General features: G+C 38.6%; 1 protein-coding gene across 2 annotated transcripts in view; it reads right to left on the bottom strand.

Moving 5' to 3' along the window:
• Positions 1-7,679, bottom strand: part of LOC137496976 (cationic trypsin-3-like) — a 52,661-nt gene extending 44,982 nt beyond the window's left edge. For both annotated transcript variants that reach the window (XM_068225215.1, XM_068225216.1), the window contains exon 1: positions 7,606-7,679. In XM_068225215.1, the coding sequence (XP_068081316.1) occupies positions 7,606-7,645 (40 nt within the window). In that variant the 5' untranslated portion in view covers positions 7,646-7,679. The remainder of the gene's footprint in view (positions 1-7,605) is intronic.
• Between the last annotated feature and the right edge of the window lie 18,211 nt (positions 7,680-25,890).

Raw genomic sequence — 25,890 nt, 5'->3', positions numbered from 1 at the left:
TGAAAATGACAGAAAGCGTGACGAAAAATTGGCGAATAAGTATAGTCGGGAAGGACAGTTAATTCAGAAAGACATGCAACTTGCCAGCGAGTAGAATATTCTAAACATGGTGTTGAGATGAACGGCTCGGCTATGTAAATTGAAGTGAGAGATGATGTAGGTAACATTACCAAGTTTTGATAAGAGAAGCATGTAGGAGTTTAAAATAAGTAATTTTGATCAGTAAAACATGGTAAATGAATTTTTAATCAGTTATGGGTTGGGTTGAAGGCATTAGTTGAGAAGTGTAAAACTAGGTATATGTAATTAATGATGGTAAGAAATGGTAAAGACATACTCTATTATAACAGAGAAATGGAGCAGTAGCGTAGCAAGAATTTGAGTTTGCGGGAGGGGAGGGGCATAAAGGTAGTTCTTCATCCAAAATTTTATTTTGATAGGAGTTCAGACTTCCAGAGTTCAGGTGGTATAGAATACCTAAAAAGGAAATGAGTTTTCTCGGATCCAAGTAAGAGCGGAGGATTCATGCACATCCCGGAAGCTAAAAATAATATAAACTATAAATAAAATCCTTAATAAAAGCGTATTCGTTAAAACTCCTGGGGTGTCTGGACTGCATGGTCGACATCCCTTCCCCAAGCCAAACTATGCTTTTCCCATCCCAACATAACTATAGCATTTCATATGTTCCAAGTACAGTACAAGTGAAATTAATGCAAGAATATATAGTTTGAGTAAAGATACGATATTCTGGTTTAGAATAAATACGGTCATTTTATTATTATAATGGTCATGTGATGAGAGCTATAAAGAAGTGACATTTTATACAAATAATGCGGCAAAGATAATGGTAAAGAAAAATATACATCACAACATATGCTAGTTAGGGTTTACCTTGTCCTATTAGTTCCCCTCGCAAGCCTGGGGTACAGAATATAGTAGTATAATGTTATAGGTTTGTGTCGCTAATATTCGTATGCATAATTGTTATTAACGTGCCAGAAATCAACGACATGGAGCCGTTGCCAATTCAATACCGTTTTAAGGGCCACCGACTCAAGCCGGGATTTGAACCTGCGAACTCGGACTCAGAAGGACAGCGACTCAACCAACTGAGCCACATGAAAAGGAGGCGTTTGTGATTATTGTTATAAATAGATGCAGTTAGTATTCTTACAAAGGTTTTATGGGGAGCATTTATTAAGGCACACTTTTTCCAACTGTCTTAAATGCACGAGACCGGACGGAAGAAGGCCTGCAGATTAAGAGGTGTCGTGTGGTCAGCATGACGAGTCCCTCCGCAGTTATTCTTGTCTTTCTAGACCGAGGCCGCAATCTCACCGTCAGAGAGCTCCTCAATTATAAACACGCGGGCTGAGTGTACCTCGGACCAGCCCTCAGATCCACGTAAAAATCCCTGACCTGGGCGGGAATCGAACCCGGAGCCTCCGTTAAGAGGCAGGCACGTTACCCCTACATCGCGGGGCCGACTGTTTACTTTTAGGTCTCCTTATTTTAGAATTTGAATTACGACACCCCGCATTCGATTGTCGGCACTGACAGTACTGACAGAGAGAAGATACAGCGTTGTTTGTGGGTGCAATATAGTTGGCCTCGAGTCTCCCGTAATCGAAATATCTACGACCTGGAAGGCAGTCACCGTCACGGGGCGTAGTACCAAAGTGCTTCCTTTTTTAAGAAGACAAATTAAATGATTCTACTTCCACACAAACGAAGAACGATATTATCAATTTCACGAACAGTTTCAATAATGAAGCCGGTTTATATTCAGAGTAGAGAAGGTACGATTTCGATTGTTGAATATAAATACATGGTTACAATCAAAACCATCAATACCTACTGAAAATCTGGCATTGCACTCGGTAGGACCGGCTTTCTTTTCATATCCACCGAGCAAGTTGGCCGTGCGATTAGACGTGCACAGCTGTGAGCTGACATCCGGGAGATAGTGGATTCGAACTCCACTGTCGGCAGCCCTAAAGATGGTTTTCCGTTGTTTCCCATTTTCACACCAGGCAAATGCTGGGGCTGTACCTTAAATAACGTCACGGCCGCATCCTTCCCACTCCTAGCCCTTTCCTTTCTCATCGTCACCATAAGACCTAAGCAAATTCAAAATAAAAAATCTTTTCACAACCCCTTCCAAGAGAAAGTTATATTCAGGCCACTGACCTGGACTAATACCCCACCCACTGAAATTATTTTGTGCGTATATCACTGCATCCGCTCACCATTTAACTTACAAGTTAAGCCCAAAGAATGGTTGTATACTCAAAATACACCACCATGAATGATGTGGTTATAGCTCAAAAGTACTAAGGAAAGGTAAGGGACGGGATAAAGTGTTTTAAGTAGAATTCGAATCAATAGAATATGACTCCCATTTTTAAAAATATGTTTCATGCATCGACTGCGATTAATAAGAAGATAGAACCATTGGAACTGAGTTATCACGCCCGCTAATTACAATAAAAATTACCCACAATTTTGATGGTGCCATTTGAGGTTTGAATCAGTCCCCGGGCATTTAAAAATATATAGATCTACCTATAGAAATTAGGCACGCATCGCGACCTGCCTTGTCTTATCTTAGAATAAAAACCTTTTTCATAACTTACCGCGGATGCTCCTTTGGCTCCTTTATGACAAAATGGTTCATCTTCAAAAAAGTTACTTGCATGGCACGAAATGAGGAACTAAGCTGCAGATCACAATCCTGCAACAGTCTTCCCAACGCTGCTACCTAAACACAGACATCTCTCAACCACGGTAATACCCCAGAACCCCTAGCACATTGTTGTTTTCTGGAACCGATGTGCGAAATCTGATACGATGTTGTAAGCTTTCAACTGTATCTGACCGTGGCCCCCGTTATCTCGGTGGTCACGTTCCGGCCCCGTACTGAGTAATCCCTTGCTAATTGCCCTTTGCCTCATCCCTTGACATTTGTCAACACACGGTTGTATTCCCAATACTGAGGCCTCTATAGGGAAATATCCCCGCGCATCACAACCCTAAGTGGTTTCCTTTCATCCAAGCAGTACAAGTATGGCGAAATACACCACCAGAAATGATGTGGTTATAGCTCAAAAGTACTAAAGAAAGGTAAGGGTCTGAACATTGCCAGGTTAATTTAACGTTTCGGCGTAAGTTTTTAAGTTGTTCACACCATACGTAAAACAACGGCTGATCCTCGCTCTAGTTTCAGGAAACATTTTGGGGGGGAGCGGCTCCCTGCCCCCCCCCCTTGGCTATGCCAGTGAAATGGAGGGATAAAGAAGGAGGTGCAGGTTATGAAAAGTAAATAATTATTGCAGAAATAAGGAGAGACTGAAGTAACTTACTGCGATTTAGGATCTACGAAAATAGTCAGCTAAAGATAACATGATGGAAGACATAACTGTCAGTCATTTGAATTTTAGGAAAAATGGAATTGAATGTACAGGTGCGTTAAGGCAGAAACAGGTTATAGGAGAGACATTACATGAATCAATGACAAAGAATGAGAGTATGTATGTGAGGACTTAGATAAAGCAGAACTACAGAAGGCCACTGCCGGCGGTGTTATCAACTTGAGCACGTCAAAACGGGGATTGATGATTCGCTTCAGTATTGAGAACATGTGTGTAGAGTTCCGTAATATTAGCTGCAACATTGCCGAAGTGGATTGACAATTACTGGTAGGGCTACATAACAGCCATTTCCTATTCTAAATACAGCTATTCTGTAATCCAAGGAATATGCAACAAGCGTGATTTCTTGATATGAAAGAAAAGCATCAGTGCTTTATTGAATGAGAAAGGCAAAGGCCCGTTGGCCTTAAATCCAGAGGGGCATAACATAAAAATCCACCACGAGACACCAGCCGTATACCAGAAGTAGTGAGGAAAGTGAAGACCTATCGCATGTAAGTTGGCGATGTCTGTTTCAACAGTTAACACCATAATCAACAAGAACCTGCAATTAGAAAAGCGTCATAAGGACCGAGTTCTCAAGTTCGTCACCTTTCGGAACGTCACACTAATGCAAGAAAACTGTATGTCGGCTATCTGACAGGAGACAGATGGAACATTGTGGTGACAGTAGACGTAGCATATGTGTACCTTAGTGACTGTAACAAACCCCGCTCGATTTACTACAGCCCTAGAGAAAAAATACCAAAGATTGTATAAAGAATACCAGGAAAGTTTTCCATGGGTTCCATGATCATCGCTGGATACTGCTACAATGTCAACTTAACCATTCGCCGTGTCGCTAATAATGTGAAGTTTTAACACCAACTTACAACACAGACATCCCAGAACTGTACGGGAAGTCGAAAAATCAGGTATGTGTCCATCAACATAAAGCATCCAGCCACACCTCTCGTTAAACTCATCTATTATTAGACAGAATGGAGATGGAAACTGGAATCCATGCAATTCCTTTTAGTGACATTCCAGTGAAGGCACTAGATGGGTCACCTATGGACTTCTCTGCATTTGGACTTCTAAAAAATGGCCTTATGAAATAGACGTCCACGCACTGTCAGTGGCATTTGGAAAGCCTGCCAGGAGGAGTGGGATAATATAGATATGCTAGCTCTGCGAAAAGTCTTCTGCAATGGAAATTATGTTGTTGGGCTATAGCTGGAAATGCTGGCGTTCCAACTGAGCACGATCGTTGTTGGAAACACGGCTTTTCATAAGCTAATTACCCTTCAAACATCGTCCCCAGATATCCTGAACGACCTTCTGTATTCAGTCAGCAATATGTTATGATTTTGGTTGTAAGGATAATGTCCAGGTTCAACAGGTCTCTAACACTTGCGAAGTACTGAAATTTACCTATCATAATAAGAACATTTACAAAAACGATACAAATTTGAAAGCTAGAAAAGCAACTGGGATTCAAAAGATTTCAGGGGATATACAGGTATTAGAGGCAATGGGTTGGGATGTAGTGCCATACTCTTTGGAGGAAGGGGCTATCCCAAGTGAATGGAGAGTTGCCATAGTACCTCCACTGCACAAAGGTAAGGGTGAAGAACATAAAGCGGATAGTTGCAGGCCATTCAGCGTTATATGCGTAGCTTGTAAGTCACGAGAATGCATTCTTTCTGATTACATTATACACATGTACGATATTACTAACTGGTTTGATAGATGGCACTATGGTTTTCGAAAATGTTATTCCAGTGAGGCTCAACGTGTAGAAAACCAGCAGAAATTTCATATTCAGGAGTTCAAATTGACTGTATCTCTATTATCCAAGTCTTTTGAAAGGACAGATTAAGGGATACTGCTGACGTAAAGGAGAGTTATTGGACTAGGCAAAAATGTAGTTAAATTGGTGGCTATATTTCTAGAAAATAAAACTCAAGATAATTAGAGTAGGTAAAGCATTATCTGGTACTGTAATCATTAAGAGGAGATTCCGCAGGGTAATATTATTGGACCTTTATATTTTCTCATATACAAAAATGATATGAGGAAAGAACTGGAATCACAGATGATGATTTCAGATGATCTTATACTGTATAGAATTGTGAAAAAGTTACAGAATTGTGAGCGACTGCAAAGAGACCTCCATAATGTTGTGAGTTGCTCAGCATGAATGGAATGATTGTGAACGGTATGAAAAGTCAGGTTGAAAGTTTCAAAAATAGGAAAAATCCTCCCGGTTTTAATTATTGTGTTGATGGGATGAAAGTACCTCATGGGGAACACTCTAAGAATATAGGTGTTAATATAAAGAATTATCTTCATTCGAATAATGACATTAACACGGTTGTAAATAAGGGTTACAGGTCTCTTCATAAGGTTATGACGGTGTATAGTGATCGTAGTAAGGATGTAAAAGAGATGGCGTATACGTCTCTGAAAATATTCCAATTGCACCATGGTTCCAGTGTATGGGACTTACACCAATATTAACTGATACAAAAACAAAAAGGAATAAAAAAAATAGCACGATTTGTTCTGGCTGATTTCAGACAAAAGAGTAGTGAATATTGAATTTTCACGACCGTATTGTAATTGAAACCGACTTTCAACCTATTAGGTCGTGTTACGTACATTTATTACGAGTAGAAGGGATGTTAAGTACAGAACTAAAATGGCCAACCGAATACCAGTGGGATCCGAACCCACAAACTCCCGATTTCGCGTCGGTTGCTCTACCAATTGAGCTATGGTGGATTAGGCCATCTTTGTTCTGTTGGAAAGGATCTTAGCTACAGATCTGGCACTACTGCTAGCACACTGTAGAGTGCGTTTAAGTCGCCCGTTGAGGGTCAAGTCAATGAATATTGATTTTTCACGACCGTATTGTAATTGAAACCGACTTTCAACCTATTAGGTCGTGTTACGTACATTTAGTACGTGTAGAAGGGATGTTAAGTACAGAATGAAAATGGCCAACCGGACACCAGTGGGATCCGAACCTACAACCTCCCGATTTCGCGTCGGTTGCTCTACCAATTGAGCTATGGTGGCCTAGGCCATTTTTGTTCTGTTGGAAAGGATCTAAGCTATAGGTCTGGCACTACTGCTAGCACATTGTAGAGTGCGTTTAAGTCGCCCGTTGAGGGCCAAGTCAATGAATATTGAATTTTCACGACCGTTGACGCCTTCCCTGTTATTTTTTCTAATAATTTTATTTACTCAATAAATCCTTTTATTTCCTTTTCAAAAGATATGTTGTTCTTCTTTTAAATAGTTGGCAATTTGATACCAGGTACTTTTATCATTTTCCATCAGTTCAGGTAAGTTTCTTTCTAGTTTGTTTTGATGATGTTTAAGGGTGTCTGATTACGCTTCCTGTACGTAAGAGGACCTAATAGGTTGAAATTCGGTTTCAAAAGAGTAGTGTTAAGAAAAAGCTTTAAACTTTGGGTTTGGAAGACTTGAAGGTAAGGGGACGAGATGCTTGACTAAGTGGTATGTTCAGAACTGTCAGGGGAGTAATGGTATGGAATATCATTAGCAGAAGAAACTGTAGTGGGGCTTTAAATACTAGGAAAAATTAAAATACGAAGATAAATTTGGAGTTCTGGGGGATAAATTCCGGCAAATATTCATTTAAATGAAGATGACTTATGGATTGGAGTTATTTACGAATGGGAATATTCGATACATTTCCAAATTCCTTGAAATCATCTCAGAAATGTCTATGAGAATAACTAATTGGGAATGCGCCATTTGGGTACCAGCCCTAAGTGCAGATAAATGTTCAATTATTATGTATACTTATATTTTCCATCCTCTTTCCTGTTACCATGATCTGAGCTGAGTTAGGTCTGCATGTCCTAATCAAACACAATGAAGGTAGTTCCTTTCTGAAATTGTGTGTCTGGATGTCTTCTATCGTTATCAGTTCTCTACTGCCTACCTTAATATTTTACTACTCTTACGATGTGGACACCAGCATACGACACTTCGTAGTAACTTCTCTATCTCTTGATCTAAATATTATTCAATCTCCTAAAAAAGAATCGTGCATTTTTAGTCGTCTCTATAGGATAAATTTGCAAATAAGAGAAAATCGTAAGATACACTTCAAATCTACTGAAATTTGAATTCGCTTATCTCATTTCATACCTACCCAGTACAACTGGAAGTATCAGAAGTAGTAAGGACTTCATGGTGGAACTGATGATGTTTGACTGAAACCTCTGCTTTATATACCGTAGGGCTACTCCGATGAAGTACTTTACTATCTTTATTGCTGTGCACAAAAGAGACTCGTAAAGCAGGCGTACTGCACGAGTTAGTTGTTACAAATATCCATTGAGTTTTTAAGATCATGCTTTTCATAGTAACTTATTTTATTTGTAAGTCGTGATAATGAAACCTAGGTCCATTAAACCAGAGGTTATTAGTGTGTAATTGCTGTGTTCTAGATGAGACGAACTTAATGTAGCTGCCTTCAAGAAAAATCGATTTCTAAGTTCGGCCGTACGACACTATGGTACTCAAAGGGTTTTGTATTTGTTGCACCTCTTAATTTGAACGAAATAACCCTACAGGACGTAATGAAAATGTAGATCAACTAGAACAAATGAGCTGGATTAACTAATGAAAATACATTAGAAATTTGTTAGGAGCACCATATTTAACAGCAACTAAAGTTCTTTATGATCAGACTAGGATACTGTCTTTGGAATTAGAGCTTAAGTTCAACGCCACTGTTTATATTTTCAAAAATGTTGACAATCAAATTCATAACAATGTTATCATACAATATCATCTATATATATATTGTACCATTTCACTGTCCGTAATTGATAGTCTATTGGAACTAAAATGGACGCAAGTGCCAAATTATAGGTAAATACGATGCATAAACTCAGTCATCTATGTCAATGAAATACAATATCTGGCGTGACCGAGGCAGAAAAGATCAAGATCAAGTGCCTAAGACAAGTAAAAGTTTAGAATCGTTAAAAAACTGTTATTGAAAAACTGCAAATTGAAAGAGCAAACCCGAGCAATGATCGCATTTAGCTAGAGATACATATTGTGAGCAGCAAGTTAAGACTTACAAAGAAACTCAAGAGATTTAAGAAAGAGAATTGACGACATATTTATTAATTGAAGAATGCAGAAATACGAAACCGTAAATAAAGCGGCAAGTCAAGAAGAAAGATTGCAAGAAAGGCTTGTATTGCATCTTCAAATCGGCAAGGGATAACCATTGATATAATTAACAAGAAGGAAATCTTTAGGATACGGGAATTAACTAAATTAGCATATAAAATTAGCAATTATATAACAAATATCTGAAACAAAGTCTACAAGCGTTATTAGAATTAAAGTTAAAACGACAGACTTGATATTGATGTTACCATGTTAGAAGGCTAAGTAATCCGTATAATGACGCAATTGACTTCATCTGTATTTATTTATGTTGCATTTGCGCAAGACATGGCGTTCAAGATGTTCTAAGAAGGCGATGGCCCGATGTCCGGAGGATCCTTACCTATCCCAGAGCATCCTAATGACCGGCGAGAGGATGTAATTGCCGTGCCGGAACTACAGATGTCCTGGAGCATCTAATACAATCCCTCTGGAGCGGATGGAAAAAGATAAGTCTTCCTCATTAGTGCAGTAAGTTAAATCAATCTTGCAGATTTCAATAATATCTTTAATTTGTTGGTGAATAAATGGTGAGGCGTTGTGATCGTCAAATAAGCTCAGTATGTTAGATTCTAGCGAATTAATGATATATTTGTGTCGAAACGCAGGGATAATAGGTAGTCATCTGTATAACATAACCAATCCTTGGCCAGGATATGTGTGAAGTGAATAACATGTGCTATCGCAGTGACATTTAATCAAATGATGAGGTTATTATATATGAATTATGAGATCTATAACGATATAATAGTTGAGATTATAAACGAGTAAGGGTTAATATACTGTAATATGGAGATCGTACAGTGCCGTATAAAGATCAGAATTGGATTATATGAGGATATGAGAGTAATATGAAGTGAAACAGAAATTGATTGAGAAGAAATGGATTAATCAACTGGAACAATGATGGTTAGAGAATTCTGTGCGTCAAGTTAAGGTACATGAAGGTTATTTGCAAGAGAACGAAGAAATATGATATTGAGATGTGAAGAAAGTGGTATATGAATATTGAATTAATATGAAGAAGAATAATGAATAATGAATGTGATATGCATTATTTCGTCAATAAGGAAGGAAATAATTTGTTATGAAGGTAAAAATAAGAAGGTTGACGCAATGCATGGTTAGTAATGTACTTGATACCATGATGTGTGATAGTTAATAGGTATTCCATATCCAACATGTGTGAAAACGTATTATAAAGTTTATAAGGATTTTAGGCACCAGCAAATCATAGAGATAATTCATTGTAGGGAAAGTTGAGTAGGATATTCGTCAGAAATTAGCCCATATCTCTACTATAAGATGATTATTTGTTGAACAAGTACATGGCACTTATTTAATCCTATGCACAAGTATGATAAGCTTTCCATGTATAATTCCAGAAGGTAATGATTGATAGAGTCCTAACAGTATGTGAGGTGTTGGAATTTAATTAAATACCTCACAATAGATTTCATCAGACACTTTCTGTACAATTAATCTAATTTGTAAGATTTATGAGATGAATGATATCCATTTGAGCTGATAAATGATAGTAGATATTAATATAGAGAATAGCGCATAATGTGGTTGACTTAATACTTATCCTTTTCCTGATGCATCCGTGAAGCAGAATACCTGAATAATAAATTTTACCCTCATCCTAAATAACCAAATAACTAAACAAGATATAATCACAAGAAGAAAAGTAAGTGATGCTGAAATATGTTATTTTCCAAGAAGATTTGTAAATATTTTGAGAAACTTTAACTGAAGTTAGTGACATTTTCCTTCACACAGATAACTAATGATACAAAAATAACGATGTGATTTCATTTCCATGAGTTGAGCCTTACACAATCATTCCAATTTCCTATTGTACATAATTATTATTATTTAAACTTAACCAAAGATCTTTGATGTAACGATGGAAGTTAATTAATATGAATTTTCAATGAAGATAATAATTCTTTTCAACAATATTTCATGCTTTCCCTTAATTTTCTAGATTTTGAATAAATTGATGTAATAAAAAGATATTGGTATTTATGGCCATACTTTAGCATAAGCATCGTAGTCATATAGTCACCCTTAATTTAAGATATTTTCTAAATTTTTTGACATAACTGATAGTTGGTGCGGTGGAGACGTCCATCGGCATTGACGATAGGTAAAAAATCCGTATGTCAGTATATCCTCCGCAATTTCTCCGAATCCACGGGAAGAAGATAAACTTTGACTGGAAACTGGACCTGAGCGAGCTAGTCTGGATTTCTTCGCGACCCGCCCTGGACGCAGGAAACGCAATATATATATATAAAGAGAGTTTTGTCTGTACATTGCTCAGAATTTAAAAGGGATGTTATTTCTGTATCGGTCGTGTCCACAGTAACAAGGAAATGTACTTTTTAATTTTTCGTAATGTCTGTCCGTCTATCTGTCTGTCTGTCTATCAGTCTGTCTGTCTGTCTGTCTGTATGTATGTGTGTATGTATGTACACGCATCACGAAAATCAGCTTAGAAGAATTTAATGAAAATCGGTATGAAAAGGCGGGGAATAAGTCGCTACAATCTAGGCCATAAATAATCATATTCACGCTGAGAAAAGTGGTAGTTTAGGGGAAGGCCTATGATATAATTCTCAAATATTTCTGTTATTCGTGGCCCTCAATGAGAATCGGTATGCCAAGTCGGGGAATAAGTCGCTATAATCTAGGTTATAAATAATTGCATTCACGCTGAGTGGAATATTAGTTTATGAGAAGACCTACAATTTAATTCACAAATATTTATGCTATTAGTGGTCGTATCGATAAATACTACATAACAGAAGTTTTATAGTATTAAATTTCCGATCATTTATGTCTTACACATTTTTATCGTACCGGCTATTATCACAGAGATATTCTTGAATTATGATATTTGTTATCTACTAAGTCCATATCAGCGCCGAGTCACGAGAAAATGGGTAAACAGAATTTAATGAAGATCGGTATGTGAATTCGGAGAATAAGGAACTACCGTCTACGCTCTAAGCAATTTTATAAGACGCGCTAATATCACAGAGTCGAAAGCAAACTAAATGTGAAGGCCCACAATATAGAAAGATAAAATGGTTCAACAATAACATTACATTGACCATTGTTTGTTGTGATGTGCTTTGTGTCTTCTGTTGCCACTCATCTCCGATAGATAGGATTACTGCTGCGTACCGAGTATTTTTTTTAATTTGCTTTACGTCGCACCGACACAGATAGGTCTTATGTCGACGATGGGATGGGAAAGGGCTAGGAGTGTGAAGGAAGCGGCCTTGGCCTTAATTAAGGTACAGCCCCAGAGTTTACCTGGTGTGAAAATGAGAAATCACGGATTACCATCTTCAGGGCTGCGGACAGTGGTTCGAATCCACTATCTCCCGGATGCAAGCTCACGGCTGCACACCCCTAACCACACGGCCAACTCGCCCGGTCGTACCGAGTGTAACAGCCTGCCTGAATATTAGTGGGAAGTAGCTGGAAAGTTAGGTAACTTTCTTCTTTAGCATACCATTTCTCTGGTTCATAAATTTCCTGATACTTCTCTTACGTAACACACTGGTCCATTATAGCATTCGAGCTATTCAGTCCCTACACCGAGGCCACAAATTACTGAGCTAAACATGTAAAAAATGTTTTTAGTTAGGATATAATTTAGTATCTTTAAAATGTATTCAAGTTTCTTTTTTTTTGTTTACATCATTCTTTCTATTATTGTAGTAATTTCTGTTCTAACTAACAGATATCGCACTTTGAATACGTTCGAATATTTTTACATTTTGAATGTAATGCATAGCCCATTAAAGTGTGTTTTGCTCGTAGGGACCTTTCATGAATAAATAAATAAATAAATAAATAAATAAATAAATAAATAAATAAATAAATAAATAAATAAATAAATAAATAAATAAATAAATAAATAAATAAATAAATAAATAAATAAATAAATAAATAAATAAATACATAAATACATAAATAAATAAATAAATAAATAAATAAATAAATAAAAGACGTTTCGTCGAGCCCGGTAGAGACAAGCTTCATGACATCATTCCGTTATGAATTTAATATAATTTCAGTTGACATTATTTACACTGAAATACTTTTATTGCATCATCAAGTTCACGTTCTTGAAATTAATCTTCACTGAATGAAGTTTTCTGGTCATTAAAATATTTGCCATCCCTCCTCCCATAATTCTTCCGCAGGCAAAAAATGACAAAAGCATTTCCTTATTTTCTGCACACAGTTACTCTTATCACCATGAGTTATAGCCCTTATATTGTGCGCAATACTTCATTCGTAAAATGTTCAATCGAATTTGAACCATCCAGTATGGAGTTACATTTTAAGAAATAAAACTAATTATATCAATGTTTCGTAGTTGTGAAATCACACATCTGACGTCAGTAACATTGTACCTAGTATGGAAGATGCAAAGTTAGTCGTTCTGTGCAATATTGAAGTTTCCCTCAAACCGCACGCACAATCTAATTTATAATTTCTTGGTACGTAATCCAATTGTTATTCAATTAATGAATGAACTTTTCTCTTAAATGATTTTAGATTTATCGAATAAATAGTGTCCTATGAAAGAATATTTGCCCCGATTTGGCCCATTGAATTCCACTTTTATCTGCAAAACTTGACCTTTCCTGCCTTTACAAGCTCCACTCAAGCTTATTCGTCTATTCATACAAATCTTGAAGCAAAATCTGAAAGCCGAATTTACATGAACTTCACTACAAACAATTGAAATTTCCGTTAATTGAAACGATACTATATATTCAGTGCCTTAAGCATTGGTTATATTCTCAACGTCATTGGTCTCGACCACTGCAATGTTAATAATTTTTATGTACTTTGATTTTATACGCCTCGATGAATGCTCTTTATGTCGATATTTTGGGTAACTATCACTCTCCACTCGCCTCACATTATCTCACAACCAAAGCTCCTTCAAGCACCGTGTTAATTCCGAACAGGTCCTTTTACTATGCCATGGTTACCTCCTGATTTTTCCTTCAGTCGTCTCGCTTCTTTAATGCGTTATTACTTCCAGTTTATAAATAAGATATCCCGAGTTCACCCAGCTTTCATTCCCACAGGACAAAGTCGGTCTGTAAACAGAGCAGTGTCAAAATAATTCTGTTGAAGATTTCACTCCAATAACACCGCTGATGACAGTTGTAAGATGAATGGATCAATTGTACACCTTATTTTATTTCACCTTCCATCGTTCTTGAAATCTTGAAATCAGTGGCGGCTCGTGAAAAAATCGTCCTACGTGCTACAAAAAACCCTAAATACGCTGTTTTCAATCTGCATATTGCCATGATGAACAACTCACAAGTTACTTCAAACTTCTTAATAATAATAATAATAATAATAATAATAATAATAATAATAATAATAATAATAATAATAATAATAATAATAATAATAATAATAATAATAATAATAATAATAATAATAATTTCTCACAATTTATAACACAAAACAAACAAAAACATTAATTTGGAAGCAGATGAATACTTCGACAACAATCTACGAGATAAATATTTATTTCGAGAAAGATTGGTTTTACTCACCTAATGGCGAAATACAAAGTCCATACGGCGATCTTTCTTGCTGCAAAACTTGTCGATCACCTTTTGGTTAAAGTTCTTTATTTCCGAGATAAGCTTTTTCTCGATTGATAGCATCGCTAATGCATTCAACCGTTCCTGACACATAGTATTTCGAAGGAACGTTTTAATCCTTTTAAGACTCGAAAAGCATCTTTCCGGTTCGGAAGAAGTCATTGGAATCGTAATCAAAATCCTGAGCAATTCTGTTATCTGGGCGAAGGTATCCTGCAGTTTGTTCTTCAGGATCAGTTGAAGTAAAGGAACTGCACCGTCAATTTCTCTGAAATCAGTTCTTTCATACAGAACGCTGAGCTCAGTCATTAGTCTATTCTTGTCTGGGAGTCTGTATACGTCACACACAGTATTCACTGCTTTTACAGGGAACTGTTTTGAATATTCGCTAAAATTCATCGAATCTAATAAATTTGCAATCCCTAAATAAGTAAGAGACTCAAATCTACGATCTAACTCTTCAGTGATTCGATCACAAACATCCTTAGCATCAGCCGTCCTGTAGGATTCCGTTCTGCGTTTTTTGCTTTGTGGCATTTCTAAAGAAACTTCATTTGCTATTTTATCGACAGAATCCCTGACTAAAGCAACAGTCTTCTTAAAAATCCCAACAGCTTTTCCTATTTTTATTGCATCTGTCGATCTTGCTTCTAGTTGGGAGTAAAAAATTATCCACATGAGGCATAATTCTGTGAAAGAAGGACAGCCAAAATAAGAACTCTTCGTCCTCCAAATTGTGCCTGTGTCCACGTGCTTCTTGAACTGTCCTTACAGATTTCGACTATTCCAGGTCCAGAAAGCATTGCAACAAAGCATCTTTGTTTTCATGCACGACATTGACGGTTCTAGACTTGAAGTTCCACCTTGTTGATGAACATTCTGGAATTCTTCGTGCTACCACTTTCTCCAAAGCTGCCAGACGTTGAGGAGATCTAGAAAAGAATGCAGGAAATGCAGATAGGCTGCAGAAAAATACGCGCGCAGCTTGATTTTGAGAGGCCGCGTGTTCTAATACGAGGTTGAGCTGGTGGGCGTAGCAGTGAATGTAATTGGCTAGGGGATAGTGAGCTTTGATTTTCTTTTGAACTCCACCTCCTTCACCACTCATCACAGATGCTCCATCGTAAGTTTTGGCGATAATTTTATCTGGATTAACCTGAAAAATGCTATTGACCTGCTGCAGTATGCACTCAGATATTGCATCTGCAGTTTGTACATCTGGATTTAAGAATCCCCAAAATCTTTCAAGTGGTTGTCCATTTAATACGTATCTGAACACAATTCCTAACTGTCGCTCTTCATAAACGTCAGTAGTTTCATCTGCCATAATAGCAGTTATGTATTTCCTCCAGTATCTTTTCACGGCAGACTTCCAGCATACAGTCTAGCAATTCATTCTGAATGGTTTTTTATGTGCCCTTAAATACCTTATTGGATTCCATGTGTTCCTTAATGGCGCTGTCTAGACTGCTCATGAAATCAACTAATCCCAAGAACACTCCTGGATTTTCAGATACGGAAGACTCATCATGACCACGTAAAGCTAGTTCGAATGCCCCACAAAATTTTATACAGTCAATGATTTTAGACAAAATATACCTATTCTTCTCTATTTCTGCATTATGTCTCTGCAAATTGTCGTGATATGCCCTACTAAGGTGTGTTGCAATATTCACATTTCCTAGAGCACTTAGGTCCACTACATTATTGCTGTGTTTTCTGTTCGACGAATGCTTCTTCATATATTCGTTCAAATGCCCCAGATCCTTCACACCTTTCGTACACCAGATATCATTATTTCCAAATAAGACGCAAGGAAAACAAAACAAAGCATTTCTTATATCACAGCCACATATCCAACTGTTATTGTCGTAAACTTTACAGTTGAAATGCCTGATATAACTGGAATTTCGCCCTCTCGAAGCCTTCTGATTTAAATTTAAGACTGGAGTGGGACGACCTATTCTTTTTATGTTCACTTTTTCTTCTAATGTTCTCCTAGAAAATGGTTCTTTCATCATACTGTCCACACTATTCATGCTGTATACTCACTTCCCAAATAGGATGATGGAAATATAAATCCTCACTAAGAACACTAATTTAATTTCACTGTAGAGGATAAATAATTGGATAATTCTCCGTATGAACTTAAGCACCAACACAGTGATAGAAAAACACGCACCAACAATATAACCGCGAGATCAAACACCACACAAAGCAACTGAAAGTGCTACCAACAGAATCATTGAGACCTCTTCTATTACCAGCATACATACATTCTAATGCGGGATAACATTTAGGGTCAGTCCAAGATTCTTTGACTCACGTACGAATTCCTTAGTTTTGACACAAAAGGAAGATGGATATTTTAATAAGCATTGGTTGGTTACCTTAATAACAACATTATGTTTGTGATAGATTGCCCCCAGTTACCTTTTGAGCCCAGACGATGCTACTCTCTGGTGGCACAATCGCTTATCACGTTCAACATCACACGGCCGACAGGATACCTCACTGCGCTCCGCTAGCTGGAGCGACGCATCAAGTCGGCCGTGAACATCACGGTAGCAAGAAGCATCGAGCATTTCTACCCCTTGCGGGAGAAAAAGTAACTATAGACGGGATCATAGAAAGTTGATCCCGGTTGACGGTATACTCCACCGGCTACGGGGAGTGTTTCAAACTTGGCTGCGCCTGCGTATTGCTTCCTTCAGGCTACACGCCCGAGCTCATTTCTCGTGAGCACGAGCCAGGTTCCGCGGGAGAACGGCGCTAGTTGTTCGACAGATCTCGCCCTGATTTTCACAAAGCACAAATTCATACTGTACTCAAAACAAAGAAAAGGCACCAGAATAATTGTACTGAATATAATTAATTCCTTACACTTCCAAGCTACGTGATGGAGCCCGGTAGCACGTATTGACCGGCCACCACTGCTTGAAATGATTCTTTGTTCTTGTTTCGTGTGTTTCATACCTGTCGCGCAATCCGCTTGGCCATTTCCAAACTGACATTTCTTGAGGCATGGAAATGCGAGTGTTGATATCATAACATTTAATTTCTCATCACACTGAAAGATATAACATAGCAGTCTTTACAACCACCATGGTCCGATCTGAGTGAAGTGTGAACAATAAAGATGAAACACCTTTCCCTTGTCTGACGCCTGCAAGAAAGTTAAACCTAGGATTATTTCTGCCCAGAGTGGCAACTTTAATTAGCTTTGATTGCCTGCAATAACCTACCCTTTAGTGTACAATTCGTCAGTGTGACCAACATATTTCCCTGTGTGTCATACACAGAGCCATCTACAGTTAAAGCCGGAAGGTACGCTTGGCAGCTCTGTATCTATCTGTCAAGCGGAAGCCGAGAAAAAAAGGGGGCGTGTCCGATTTTGAATGACTTCACCCATATTCACTACATTCAGACCAACACGATGATTATGATAAATGCACACTCTTCGTAAAATGGTACTAACTCACACATCAGTAAATGCATTCACTGAAGTTAGAAATACACATTTTACATGAATAAAAACAAAACACTTTAAGAATAATACTCACAAGCTCAATTATTGTGGAGCGTTGACAGCTTCCTCCGCTTAGTGTTTTTATCCTCCATGCTGACCTAACTCGTGTTCTTCATCTGCTTTTAGCACTTATTCAACACGACATTGGAAAATGTAGACAATAAACAATCTATCGCACCATTATTGTCACGCCCACAATGACGGCGTTCAAACCAGAACTGTTGAATGTCATCTCTTCCAAAAGCAGTTAAGGATAGAGAGATCAATTTTTTTTATAATTTTCACAATCCAGGTAGTCTTTGCATACCACTGTTCTGCAGACACACACAACACAATGTGATGGCACCACTAACCCACCTCTGAATTTCTTCAAAATAGGGATCACCTGTTTCATTACACTGCAGGAGACCTAAACAAGTGTCAAAGCTTATTCTTCTGGATATTGTCCTTAGTGTATACCCAGAAATGTACAGCTTATTACCCCTGACACCTGAAAATTACCACCAAAAAATTCACATGATAAAAGTGAGTCTAACTTGTTTTTTACTTCCATACTGATCCCAATAACACCTGTCTTCATGGAATCAGACATTTCTAATTGGCTACAGCCAGACCTCACTTTTCCATACCATTACCACCACTACCGCAATCCTAAAACACCTTTAATCTTAATTTTCATCTCACTTTCTAGGACTTAAAGTGCAGTAACATTGAAGTTACAACCAATAACGTATAAGTACTGACTAAACCTTCTTTCTAAGTTATCACTTTGAAACTTTCTTGACAGTAAATAGTTTGCTTTCACACTTCCAAACGAAACTTTTTGAGTAGGGCCTAACACTTCTTCCTTTTACTGCAAATAATAATAATAATAATAATAATAATAATAATAATAATAATAATAATAATAATAATAATAATATGCTTTACATCCCACTAACTACTTTTACGGTTTTTAGAGACTCCGAGGTGCCAGAATTTAGTCCCTCAGGAGTTATTTTACGTGTCAGTAAATCTACCGATACGAGGCTGACGTATTTGAGCACCTTCAAATACTACCGGACTGAGCCAGGATCGAACCTGCCAAGTTGGGATCAGAAGGCCATTGCCTCAACCGTCTGAGCCACTCAGCACGGCCCTTTTAGTGTTTCCTTAAAAATATGAGTCATGACAAAGAGTGTGCTTTCACTGCTTACCTCACGATACTCTATGAGATTGTGAAGCATTTTAATAGATGTATTTGTACACATTTAAAACTAACACTACAAGAAGTGGTTCCTATATAGTTTAATAAATATGCATTTAGTTGAGACCACTTTGATGTTTTACCATCTGCTAAACCTGTCATTACCGGGCGAGTTGGCCGTGCGCGTAGAGGCTCGCGGCTGTGAGCTTGCATCCGGGAGATAGTAGGTTCGAATCCCACTATCGGCAGCCCTGAAAATGGTTTTCCGTGGTTTCCCATTTTCACACCAGGCAAATGCTGGGGCTGTACCTTAATTAAGGCCACGGCCGCTTCCTTCCAACTCCTAGGCCTTTCCTGTCCCATCGTCGCCATAAGACCTATCTGTGTCGGTGCGACGTAAAGCCCCTAGCAAAAAAAAAAAAAAAAAACCTGTCATTTCTTTTACCAACACCTGATAACTTAGCATATACATTGACATTCAAATCTGGGTGAATTTTGAGTAAATGGGTTACATTGGCATATCATCCATCTTCTTGTTTACCCTACTCTACATTTCCAGGCTCCTACCTTAAGGATTTTTTCTTTTAACACTTTTTGATGTAAAATATTTTGGAAAATTTGGGAAAATAATTGGACATGCATCAGCGAGAAGCTCATTAGATTTAGGTGGTAGTATAGTTAGGTTGACTTTACTATCACAAATGTTGCCCTGTTGAAAAATTTTCGTGTGTGACATGTTTTATGCATATGACTGAATACTTCCCTGGTTCCCAATTATTCCGTTTAAAATGACAAATTCATTTTTGTTTTAATTCCTCTTCTGAATGAAAACTCAACGAGGTAACAAAACCATTTTTAATGCTATAGTTGTTACGATACATGGAAACACAACTATTTCTGGGCATCTGCAAATAAACGAAACATTTTATTAATAAGTCAAATTCAGTCCGCACCTTCACAAATAATGTTATTGATTTAACATCCCAGTAACTACTTTTACGGTTTTTGGTAGACGCCGAGATGCCGGAACTTTGTCTCGGAGGAGTTCTTTAACGTGCCAGTAAATCTACAGACACGAGGCTGACATATTTGAGGACCTTCAAATACCACCGGACTGAGCTGGGCTTAGAAAGCCAGCTCTACAGTTCAAGCTACTCAGCCCTGCTTAGCCTTCACATTATTTCGATAATAGGCTCTACGTATGCTCATTATATCACTAATATTGTTATATATACTCGAGCCTATCCGTGAAAAATTAAACGAAACATGAGACGAAGTTCACTAGACATGAACATACTAGGATAGATCTCGCGCTTTCACCTTGGCCTCCACTGGACGTTACCAAACTTACATGATTCCGACTTGTAACTGTAGTCGGCTATGGTCATACGGTCATACACCTTGGTTTATTTGCCTAACTGTAAGTATTACCCGACCAAGGTGAGTGGAGTCCTGCACAGCACAGTGCCACTAGTAACGAATATGATGTCATCGCAGCACAGTCAGCCGAGGAAAACAACTCTAGCACTAACCAAGACCGACTACAGTACTCGGGTCTTAAGGCAGGCTTCGATTAGCGGCAATATGACCGTGAACGTGGGCAATGCATAGGGTGTATGTGATCACTGTTACGAGTTTAAAGTAATAATTATTGTGAAACCTAGTAAGCAGCCTACGGATCCAAAGAATTTTGGACCAATATCACTCCTGTGCGATCTATATAAATTTTTGAATGAATGCTTCTGAACCGTATAACACCAGTGGTCGAACCTCTTCTAATCCCAGAGCAGGCTGGATTTATACCTCGATGGGACTGCTGTACACAGATCCTTAATCTGACACAGCACATAGAAGACGGATTTCAGCGTGTTGATCTCTCTTCAGCATATGACATTGTACAACACCAGATAGTTCTAAGGAAGTTTTACCATCTTACTACGGATTTCAGGCTCACAACGATTATTGCAACGCCGTTACAGAACCGACGTTTCTTTGTTGAATTCCGTGGACAGCGGAATAGATGGAGAATACAGAAGAACGGTCTCCCACAAGGCAGTGTCCTAGCACCAATGCTATTTAACATACTGGGACCTTTCCCAGCATCCCCCACAGCTCATAGGACCATGTGAACGACAAAAATGTAACCCTCTCGGGTCATGGACACATGGGACCATGCTCCATAGAAGACGACAGTCAAGGGACCTTTTCGGCCTAGTGACAATGCCGCCTCACCGGGATTTTATATGATTAATCCACTCACGTGAGACTACAAATGCCCTTACGGCTCAGCAAGGTCATTGCTACTCTCCCGTTCCTAAGATCTGAAACCAGGCTTCTAAAGGTAGCAGACCGTCCGCTTCTATGGAACATACTACTAACAACTACCTTAAAGGCATACAGTGAACGGAAGAGGTTGTGGACAGAGATAGGCACAAATAACTTTCTATAAATTTACTAGGCACTCGTTGAAACATATACAAAATCTATTACAACCTTGACAGATTAACACAACTTTTACAAATATTAAAAACACTTGTTTAGCAACGGAAAAATCCGTGCTACAATTCACATCAGCTATCTCAACCACATTCCAAAGAAAATGTCTATGTGTATTACAACTGTTCGCTGATAAAATTTATGATAAAAGAAATCCTACCTTCATGATCAACGATTTGATTGTTACCTTCCTCTCTATAAAGGCACAATGTCCGAGAGGATGACAATTCTCGTTAACACATCACCTTTCTACCTTTTTGTTTTTGTGGTCTATCAACCCGCTGAACTTTTAAAACTGTTGAGTACTACAGAAACAAACATAATAACCCTTATACATATATACAGTTATAAGCTATGCCTCTCCAAATGCATGTGTTCCACGGGACTGAATCCCACCTTACTTATTTTTAAAATTTATTTACACTGGGAAAATTTCGTCTTAGAGTGATCGCCTAACTTAAATTTTCCGCCACCGATTATCTATAAAATAACTTAAATTGGAGAAAATGATTAAATACTCCCACAATAGAATAAAATCCCTTCCGTCTAACATGAAAATGAATGATATGGTTACGAGTCTCCCAAAATAGAATGAAACTGTACACAGACTAATCATCGGAACTCGTCAATTACAACAACTATCAATGGACTTTCACGAAGTCTAAATTCAAATAGAACACTAATTAACTAAAAACATGTTCACACCCTGAAAGAAAAACATATATTATACACATACAAAGAAAACAATGGCTTAATTTTATCTCGTAAAAATCCGCTGCATGTGCGAGCTGCCGTTCTCATCTGTGCTACCGAGAAAGAACCAAATTCCTTCGCTGGGCTGCACACTCAGCTGACCTCTCCCTAAGGGACTTTCCCTCTCTGGGTTGTAAATCACGGCTGTCGCCTACTTCTCTGCCACCAGGCTAAATACACAATGCGACCCGCTTACTGTAGGTCAATGTGTCAATAAATTCACTCAATTGAACTGACGTATTGTATTCATGCTCAAATCAGCTCATACACTTTCTTTATCCAAGAGTTATCTCTCAAATTAGGCCGCTAAATCATATCAAATTCCCTCAAGTCTCCAGAGGTCTGGGGTTCAACCTAACGTTCTCTTCCCCGTAACATTTACTACTTCCACCAAATAACAATGTTCCTTAATCCCCGACCACTGAGGCGAGAGAGTGTACCTGACATCCCCTTTCTTGATGCTCAAATATATCGGCATAAAATCACCGATCAAATTAAATTGAAAATGATCATAGTAATAATAATAAAATTAAAATAAAATATCAGAATTTACCAACACACTAAATGGACATTTAAACGTGTAGCCTAACTTGTGTGTGTGGGAAGGCGGATATTCGAACCTCTGCACAGAATTCTTCACACAAATTCAAATACAACCCAAATCTTACACTAGCATGCAGGGCAATCTACTGTTTGCTACTTTTAAAATAGAGTGCTGTAGCTATACCACGCTTATATCTGTTCAGGCACATGTTGAGGATCCTGTCGCCCAATAACCCTGCTCATCTTATCCAGTCACACAGATGAGGTCCACGACATTAACCTGCCAAAATTTCGACTTATTTTCCCCAAATTCTCCTTAACAGCACTCGTCAAACCCAAATACAATAACATGTTCATGTAGTCACCAAAAGGGGTCCCAAATTTTATACATTCCTCCTAGTTCATTTCCTTCCCATATACAATCAAATTATTTAAACTAAACTGGACTATACCGACCACTCTAAGCGAACTAGCCTATCAATTATACATCATCATTAACCCTGTCCTTACATTAATTTCTATTTACAAGGGGAAATACAAGCATTGGAAGAAAAACATAGCTCAGTACTCAACAGTTTGGTGCATCCTGGCCCGTCCGGATTTCCAGGGGCCTGCCGATGGCTATTACTCCATGACGCTGGCTCGTGGAGTCCTGTGTTCTAAATGTACCTTGACGTTTCTTGAATAATCCATATCGGTGGTATTGGGATCACTGGAAAATATATTTTACACAGCTTTACACACTTCTTGTTCACACAACACCTTCAAACTTCCCCTTCTCCTTTCTTTGGCTAATGAACGTTACGTGTTGATAATTTTAATAGATAACTCAGCTAGTCTACATCACTTGAGTAAGATATGACGGACATTGACGGTATTCTCACTGCTGAGCTTATCGCCTCGGATTGCCGTGACATCAGCTAACTGTATTTATCCTAATATCCTGTCTAGTTCGTCTGTTCTTGAACACTTATCACTCCCCGTTATTTAGTGCAATAATTTCATCCTAAGTTCTGTTCATAATTTAACGTGGATTTTTACAGTACTCTATCATACGTTTTTTATTTTAACAAAGTTTTTAAATACTAGAATTATATTCCCCGAAATTGATCTCTCTCACTGCTACGGAAATTAGTCTCAAAACTAGCGTCCTCCATCCGTAGTTTGATACTCCATAGCGTAATAACTACACAGTCATAATATACGTCGTAATTTCGCGTACTTACTGGGTGCTTCGCGGCCGAAATGACATGCACGCGTCACTGTCGTGCAATTGCTTTCTCTATTATCAATGCTCAAAAGAAACTATCTGAATAACACTCCCGTTTTCGATCACTTTTACCATACAATGGAATAGCAATACCACTCGCGAACCGGCCGTCGTTTCGCCTCCGAAGCTCCTTCTCGACTCTCCGCCACCCTCGGAAGTGCAAGCACTTGTAGGCTAACCAGAAATGGGGTGGTTCCATGGACATTGTCCCCACTCTAATTTTGACATCTCCTGAACCAACAGGTATATGAAAATCAACTACGCGCCGGATTGTGTGACCCAGTAATCGCAAGTACTCAACGTTATGCAAAGCACGGAATGATCAGTAGTTTTGTAGTCATTTATTCACATAAAATCGAAGTGGGGAGGGGAGTCCCCATTAGCATCTGGCTTCACAGTTAGCGTGAGGACGCCAAGCCAGTTACGTAACCCTATTTAGACGCATTTTCGTAGGTGACATTCTTCTACCTTGATTTCTAATTTTGCCATTTATCCAATATTCTTCTCATTGCTCTAACATGTGCCTCCTGGTTAAATTAGCCTTTATTAAGCCGAAAACACCTCTGAAATCATCCCCTCGCTTTGGCATCACTGTGCGTTGGCATTTGTTTTCAAGGAGGAGTCAGCAAAAACAGTATTCTTCTTCACCTTCTTCCATGACGCGCGCTCAGTTCGGGGGTTTTCTGAGCCCTCAACTGCATGCTCTAGGCGCCTCTGTGTCGTGAAGTATTATGCAATATGATGCAACTGCCAGCATCCACACAAAGGAAGCTACAATCCTACTTTTATCCCAGTTATATAACTCGAAATAAATATTCACTGCGACTATACGGTCACAATATATACCAACGACCAACCTCTTCCACCTCACACAAGGAGCTTCATGTACGCAGATGACCTAGGCCTGGCAACTCAGGTGTAAACATTTCGAGCCAGTGGAGCAAAACCTTACTGCTGCTTTGAAGATGCTCTCAAATTATTATGAGGAAAATCACCTCAAGCCAAACCCGTCGGAAACTAATGTGTGCGCCTTTCATTTAAAGAACAAAGAAGCCTCGCGGGAGCTGCATGTGAATTGGAAAGGAATGGAGCTGGAACACAGCAATACTCCAGTTTACCTTCGTGTTACCCTGGATCGTTCGCTGATCTTCACCACGCACTGCACAAAACTTAAGGCAAAAGTTTCATCAGGAAACTGCCTACTGTGTAAGGTAACTGGTTCTTTATCCCATCCCCAGACAGTAAGAACAACTGCCCTAGCACTCTGCTACTCTGCTGCTGAATATGCTAGTCCCGTGTGGTACAAATCAGCTCACGCGAAGAAAGTAGACATTACCTTGAATAAAACCTGCAGGCTAATCACAGGCTCTTTATAACCAACACCCACACAAAAGTTGTATTCACTTTGCAGGTATTGCCCCATCTGATGTTAGACGTGCAGTGGCCACTAATATCGAGAGACAAAAGATTTGCAGCATATCAGCCCATCCCCTTCATGAATATCAGCCTCCATCAGGTCTACTGAAGTCCAGGAAGAGTTTTTTTTATAGTCTTCTACTCCACTTGATTCTGACTCAAAAAAGGCCAGGATTAAGCTATAGAAACAAAGGTACCCAGATCATCCGGAACGTATTGAAATTGAAGAAAAGTTGCCACCTGGTCAGGAAGAGGGATGGTGTATATGGAAGTCCTTAAACAGACTGAGGACCGGCGTTGCAAGACCTAAGGACAATCTTATGAAATGGGTCATCGTGAATGGTGGGGACTCATCGTGTAAATGTGGAGAGGAAGAGACTTCTAGGAATCTCTTGGAC

Source organism: Anabrus simplex, chromosome 1 (assembly GCF_040414725.1).
Source record: "Anabrus simplex isolate iqAnaSimp1 chromosome 1, ASM4041472v1, whole genome shotgun sequence".
In the NCBI taxonomy this organism is placed as follows: Eukaryota; Metazoa; Arthropoda; class Insecta; order Orthoptera; family Tettigoniidae; genus Anabrus; species Anabrus simplex.
Note: the sequence above shows the minus strand (reverse complement) of the source record. Positions and strands in the feature narration are given on the sequence as shown.